At 43.0% G+C, this 7,053-nt stretch overlaps 1 protein-coding gene across 1 annotated transcript in view; it reads left to right on the top strand.

The window, feature by feature from the left end:
- Positions 1-697: 697 nt before the first annotated feature.
- LOC104957416 (transformation/transcription domain-associated protein-like) overlaps positions 698-7,053 on the top strand; it is a gene marked incomplete at its 5' end in the record, with an annotated part of 8,665 nt that continues 2,309 nt past the window's right edge. The window contains 4 exons of the mRNA XM_010785045.1: positions 698-816; positions 925-1,071; positions 2,422-2,522; positions 4,639-4,840. Coding sequence (XP_010783347.1) covers positions 698-816; positions 925-1,071; positions 2,422-2,522; positions 4,639-4,840 — 569 coding nt within the window. The remainder of the gene's footprint in view (positions 817-924; positions 1,072-2,421; positions 2,523-4,638; positions 4,841-7,053) is intronic.

Raw genomic sequence — 7,053 nt, 5'->3', positions numbered from 1 at the left:
AAGAAGAACAGATGGTGAACTTTAAATGCTCCCTTAGTATGATACCATTTTCCATACAAGGTACCACACACTCACACACACACACACACACACACACACACACACACACACACACACACACATGACTTTTGACTCATTGTACGTTAATGACAACTTCATGCAGACACTTCCTCAGAATGCTGCTTCCACTAGTTCCAGGAAGAAGTCTTCTTTAAAAGGCCACGAGTTACAGAACCCCCTCAGGGTCTCTCTGCATTTCCAAAATGTCAGCTCGCTAAAGCACTCCCTCTTTGCTGCAGGACATTAACACACACACTGACACACACACACACACACACACACTCTCATATTTACCTTGCTCAGTGCTCTCTCCCGCATTGACTTTCAAACCATTCGCAGACGCAGCCACTGCAAAATGTGATGTCTCAAGCAACTTGAGCTCCAACTCACACCGAAGCAGCACCAATAAAAAATCACTTCATTTCTACGTGACAGCCTTCAAACTTATGTTGAAGTGAAATGGAGTTTTCTTGATGAGATTCACCACCACGGCCCATTTATTGTTCAATACGTTCAGTGTCCCCGATGCCCTCCTCTGCGTTACGACAGCTTTCAGAGAACTAGAAAATCCCCAGTTTTGTACATGCTTAACTTCCATTTGCTAACTTTTTCAATTCTGACTGTTTGTTTCTAATAGCCATAGTGACGGCGTATGAGACCAACACACAGCACGATCCAAACAACAACAACGCCATGCTGGGAGTTCACGCCTCGGCCTCTGCTATCATTCAGTACGGAAAGATCGGACGCAAACAGGTACTGGTTTTTGCTGTTAAGAAAAGTTCAGAGTAAATGTGAATCCTAACCTTCAAACTGTATCGTTCTTAGATCCTGTTATAATTGTGTTTTTGATCCCCCCCCCAGGGTCTGGTGAACGTGGCGCTGGACATTCTGAGTCGTATCCACACGATTCCCACCGTGCCCATCGTGGACTGCTTCCAGAAGATCAGACAGCAGGTCAAATGTTACCTGCAGCTGGCGGGCGTCATGGGCAAGAACGAGTGCATGCAGGTAAAGTGGGAACTCTCTACTCGACTATATATACTTTCAATTAGAGAATCACATTTACTTACTTACTTGCTATCTTGCTTGCTTACTTGCTAACTTGTTTGTTTGTTTATTTATGTGTTTGACCATTGCAGTGAATATACATGCATTTACAGGCATTAAAAGTAGGGCTACACAATTTCGAAAAAATAAATGATTGCAAATATAAATTGACAGATACAGCAATGCCGATATGATTTGCGACATTGGGGGAAATTAAATATTTGTATTACTATTTTTATTTTATTTTTTTAAAGATTGGTGTCATTCAAAAATGTTATTAACCCCGCCGTTTCTAGCCACCCCCACAATACCTCATTGAAAACGTATTTTGACTTCACTAAATATTGCTCCCACTGCAATTTGGGTACAGCGCTAGTCCATATTACAATTTGTATTAATTCTGCCGTTCTAATTAAAACCCTATATATGATGCTTTGCTAATGAAAACATGTTTATTCAGAATACTTTCCATAATAACTGCAATAGTTGTAGCCTCAATACATGTAAGCCCCAGGGTTGTTTGGTGGAACTCGTAATTAATAACACTTTACAAATGCCAGTGTGTTAACGAGTGTGTTTGTCATGTTTAAAATCACTCTCGGTTTTAGAAGCTTGTAAGTAACTCATTAAATATTTTATTAGCAAAATCACTCTCCACAGAGTTTGTACCAATCTAATTACGGCTGTTCCAAACATGATAAATACATCGTGCCCATGCAACACCTTCACCATAATGCAGTGCAGCTGCTTGGACCCTGATTCAATCTGAAATATCTACTGAGGAAAAACAACACATTTTATGAATTTAGTTTGATTTAAGGACTTGTGTTGACCCTGCTTCAGGCGCAGTTAGCGGTACTCGGAGTGGGTGAGGTAGTAGGGAGTGTTTGGGGGAGGCTCTAGGTGACAACTTATAGCAGGGAGACTTATAAGAGAGTGTAACTCAGGAGCTTGCTCTTAAGCTCATGGAGTACTCTGATTAATAGAAGCAGTTCAGCACACCACAAGTCATTAAAAGTGCCAGTAGACACTCTTCTCTCTCTCCCTTTCTCTTTCCTATCTCATCTCCTCTGCTCCTCTCTCGCCGGCTACACATCGTTTGTCACGGCAGCACATAGGGGACACCTAATCAGAGGCTCACCATAATGGAAGTTTAGTTCCCTTAACACCTCTTTTCTTACTTCTTAATGAACACCGAGCAGACTGTTTGTTTTTCACCTGTGATTATGGCCCTGTCCAAATCAGAAGGCATCTTTTTTTTCTCCTCTCCTCTCCTCTGTGAGTTAAACTTCTGTTTGTTTGTATTTTAAGGGTTTGGAGGTGATCGAGTCGACCAACCTGAAGTACTTCACCAAGGAGATGACTGCTGAGTTCTACGCTCTGAAGGGCATGTTCCTGGCACAAATCAACAAGTACGTCCACCTGTGCTCCAGCTGTCTTCTTATTCGCTATCTTATCTAAGCGGTTGACCAATCACAACAGAGCAGGCCAGCTAACCAATCAGAGCGGACTGGGCTCTGGTTTCAGACAGAGGGTGAAAAGAGGTGCTGCAGTATGAGAACAATAAAGAGCTTTGTGAACATTAAAGCATGGAGACATGTCACAGTAGAGACTACATTCTGATATGAACCTGAAAATGAGCAGAACATGTCTTTTTTAAATAATTCTCATCGAGTTTGAACTTATCAATGGACTTCATGACATTTGAGTCTACCTTTATGTTGTTTTGTACTTGTCTTCCTGTCCTACTTTTTCTTCAACCTCAAGCTGTGTCAGTGGTCCCTTAACACTGTGTGGGTGTTTTATATTTTTATATTCAATCACCACCACCTTCTTGCCTCAAGCCAACTCACCTCTGAGAATGCATCGCTAGGTAACCCCTGTGACGTTGTTTAGATGTGTTTCCTGCTGCAGGGCTAGCCTTTGCATCAAACTACTGCTCTCTCTAAGGCCATGCACACCCACAACACCCTTTTCCCCTTCAGCGCCCCCTTTACACCCGTCAACTTTTGACGTGACATGTCGTCCTGAGGGGTGAAAGTCAAATTAAGGAAGGCTTATTAAATGTATATGCGGCTCAATAATTAGCTCGAGGCAATTTGCAGGAATCTCCGCGATCAGCAGAACTTGCCTCCACCTCAGCAGGGTTTATTGCAATCATTAAGTTTCCCCGACACCGGGGGAGAATTAACAGCAGAGTGGGGGTGAGGGCTTGGGAGAGGCTGTGTGCGTGTGCAACCACATGTGCAAAGGATTTTGGGATCATTCAATTAAACGGGTGTCAGAGATTTGACAGTCTGCTGGGTGCCGGTGCTCCTGTTGAGCCGGGTAGAAACTGTTAATGTACTTCAACAGTGACGGAGGAAACCCCATTAAGTATTACCGCGGGGTCCCGGCTCTCACTCCCGTAGCAATCAAACCTCCCATTTCTTAATCATATGCCAAAATGCCTTTTATAATAACACTTTTTAATTGATTGGCTGGGGAGCGATATCACCGTAAAGTAATCCAGAGAGGAGTTTTGGAAGCACTCCTAAAATCTGAGCTCCATTTCCCAACTGTTGCTTATCGGCATCTCCCGTTCCCGACTGCAGGGCGCATCTTATTTATTAATCAAAGGCTGAAAGGTGTACTACAATTATTCAGATTGCGTGCCAAAGTGAGGTTAGGAGCTGTGGTGAAAACCGCTGATGATCCGGAATATATTTCACTGTCAGCATAAACGAACAGTCAAACCCCCGGGTCTCCTGACACATTTCCTGTGTCTATTTCTCGCCTGCTATTTTCTGAATCCAATATTCAAAGTGCGACTTCTAGATTGCTTCTAGATAAGCTAACTTATTAAATATAGAGAAGAAATAGAATAAGAAGTGCACATCAATGGCTTCAAAAATGAGTACGTAGCAGCAATGTAAAGAAAATGACATAAGTAAGGTGTTGAGGTATTATAAAAATGTATGTTTTTGAAGATTGTAGTTCTTGAAGCGATTTATACCGATAGAGATGTGCGATTTTTGTTCGCCTGGCTGCCGCTGTCATTCCTGATAACATAGGAACACGTTAAGCTCCTATAATGTCGCCCAGCATTACATGGATTGATCTGCACAGTATGATGGCGTTGGGTTGAGCTCCAACACAGGAAGACGCCTCGGTGACATTAATTCATGCCGGGTTAAACGCTCACTACCGGGAAAGGGGGGGAGGCCTTGAAGTTTAGAGCAAATGAAATGTGGTGCTTATTGATGTGTAGTACATCATTCAGAATGTGATCATCATAATCTGTTTCTCGCACACTCCATCCTTCTCCTTTTCTTTTCGCTCCTTCCTCCCCCCTCTCTGCAAGTTATGCATCCATCTCCTCCAACCCTCTCGTCCTACTTTGTATTTCTTTTTTTTCTGATTTCACTTCCACCCAATCCTACCTTGTCTCCTTCCTCCCAATCCTACCTTGTCTCCTTCCTCCCTTTGCCCTTCACTTGTCTGTCTGTCCCTCCCGCTCTAACGCTTCTCTCCGTCCCCCTCCCTCAGGTCAGAGGAGGCCAATAAAGCCTTTTCGGCGGCGGTTCAGATGCACGACGTCCTGGTGAAGGCCTGGGCCATGTGGGGGGATTACCTGGAGAACATCTTCGTCAAAGACCGGCAGCTCCACCTCGGGGTCTCCGCCATCACCTGCTACCTGCACGCCTGCCGCCACCAGAACGAGAGCAAGTCGCGCAAATACCTGGCAAAGGTGAGGAGGGACCTGGGAAAGAGGGTGTCAGGGATCCATTACACTTCGTACAAACAGAAAGGACAGCATAAGAGACGTTCGTCAAGTCAGCCAAGAGTATAGAAGTAGTTTACTAGAAAGTAGTAATTATATTGTCATCCAAACTGCATATTTAGACCCCATTTACACGGGAACGCAAACGAACCGAATTCGATATCAAAAAAGTTTCCCGTTCCCACGGATACGGCTCAATAAACGTGTCCCTTCACACGAGACCGCTCGACCCGCTGGAGACGCTGTAGTACATACGCCGGGCCTGTAAGTGACGCTGTACTTCCGCCACAAAATACACCAAAAGCTGCGAAGAAGACCCCCGAGCATGGTTGCCATGGTTGCCCTTCTGTTTATTCTCCGCGGTGGATTTAGCAACATGTAGTTCATGTAGTTCTCCATGTCCACTTGTTGCTGATGGTTGTGGTAGCGGAGCTGTAGATTTTGCACTAACATCTGTAGCATGGTCAGTAGCAGTAGAAAAGTAGCAGATACAACCCGTTTCGTTCTCGTGTAAACAGCGCCTTACATGTCCAAGTGGCACTGTAGCATCAATGCTTTTATGTCAACCGTTTGCATACTTCAGCAGGAAACACACAAGTATAAAACTAGATACTAATAATAGTCATGATACTAATCTAATGTTTTATGAACTGATGATTGAAATAGAATTATAGATAATATCTACAAGGATGAGGTAGGCAGAATGTGAAGACTTATGGTGCAAAGATAATACTCACAACATAACCACTGGTATCTCTTGACCTGAGATGTTGAGGATTTATGAATGGGATCAGTGTTTTTGGTGGTGTTTGTTTCTAAAACTAGCATGTCAACAAATAATCCTGCAACTAATAGCCTCAATCAAGGCGAGGCAAGATTATTTCTACAGCATATTTCAACAATTAGGCAGTTCAAAGTGCTTTAAGACAAAAGGAAGAAGTTATAAAATTACTTTTAAATGCATTTAAAACGCCAAGAGAACACACATTAGAACAAGTCAAAATAAAATAATCCGGGTATGAAAAACAAGAATACAATTTACAGTGCAGTGTAAGATATACATAATTGTTTGCTTTAAAAAAACGCAGCAGCATTTTCCGGGAGTTTGTTTGAAATACATGGAGCATAAAAACTAAACGATGTTTGCTATGGTAAGTCTTCACAGTATGTCGGCCCTTAACTATTCAGTGCTTTAAAAACCCACCGTATTATTTTAAGGTCATTTTCTGACAGACAGAAAGCCAGTTTAAAGTTCTCAAAACCAAAGTGATGTGATCCACATTTTTCAGGTATAGCCACTTTAAATTCCCTACTTCCCAAACCCCCTCCAGTCTGCACATTATTATTTCTGATGAGGAGACAGAAATGATGTTTCCCCCTCCTCAGACTGGGCCACAGGTACAGGAAGAGAGCAGTGATTCATTACAGGTGCAGGTGGACAGTGTGATGTGTTCCCACGGCAGATCAATGGAGGAGTGAAGGCCGTCCTCATGCAGGGGGGGGGTGGGGGGTAAACAGACTAATGGCCTCCCCTGATACTTCAATCTGTCGACCCTCTACAAGGACTGACCTTTCTCTAGCAGTCAGACCCGTGCTGCCATACTTACCAGTTGGTGAAGCCCTGTGTGGTAGCTAAAGAGGGGGATCCTTGCTAACAAGCAGCCCACCTTCTCTCACACACACACACACACACACACACACACACACACACACACACACACACACACACACACACACACACACACACACACACAGACCTTTAGTTGCTCTTATAGTTACGATACGAAAATACTTTAATGGTCAGATCAAGTCTGAAATGCTCCTTGCATCACAGCAGCTCCATGTGTAACATCAACATGGACAAATATCAAGACACAATACATGAAAAACAAACATAACTGTACAATCACTGAGAGAGTTGGTAAAGACCTGCTGTAGGATAGGTTATCCTTGATATCCGATGATCAGAGCACAAAATGTAAGAAACTACAGCGGTGGAAGAAGTGACAAGATATTTAAAAGAAAAAACATTGGTGGAAAGCAACATTACTAATGTACTATTTTGACTAGGGCTGTCAAACGGTTAACATTTTTAATCTGATTAATCACAGCTTAAAAATGTATTAATCATAATTAATCACCATTCGAACTATGTCCAAAATATGCCATTTCTTTATTGT

This window comes from Notothenia coriiceps, unplaced genomic scaffold (assembly GCF_000735185.1).
Source record: "Notothenia coriiceps isolate Sejong01 unplaced genomic scaffold, NC01 NC01_scaffold00027000, whole genome shotgun sequence".
Classification (NCBI taxonomy): Eukaryota; Metazoa; Chordata; class Actinopteri; order Perciformes; family Nototheniidae; genus Notothenia; species Notothenia coriiceps.
Note: the sequence above shows the minus strand (reverse complement) of the source record. Positions and strands in the feature narration are given on the sequence as shown.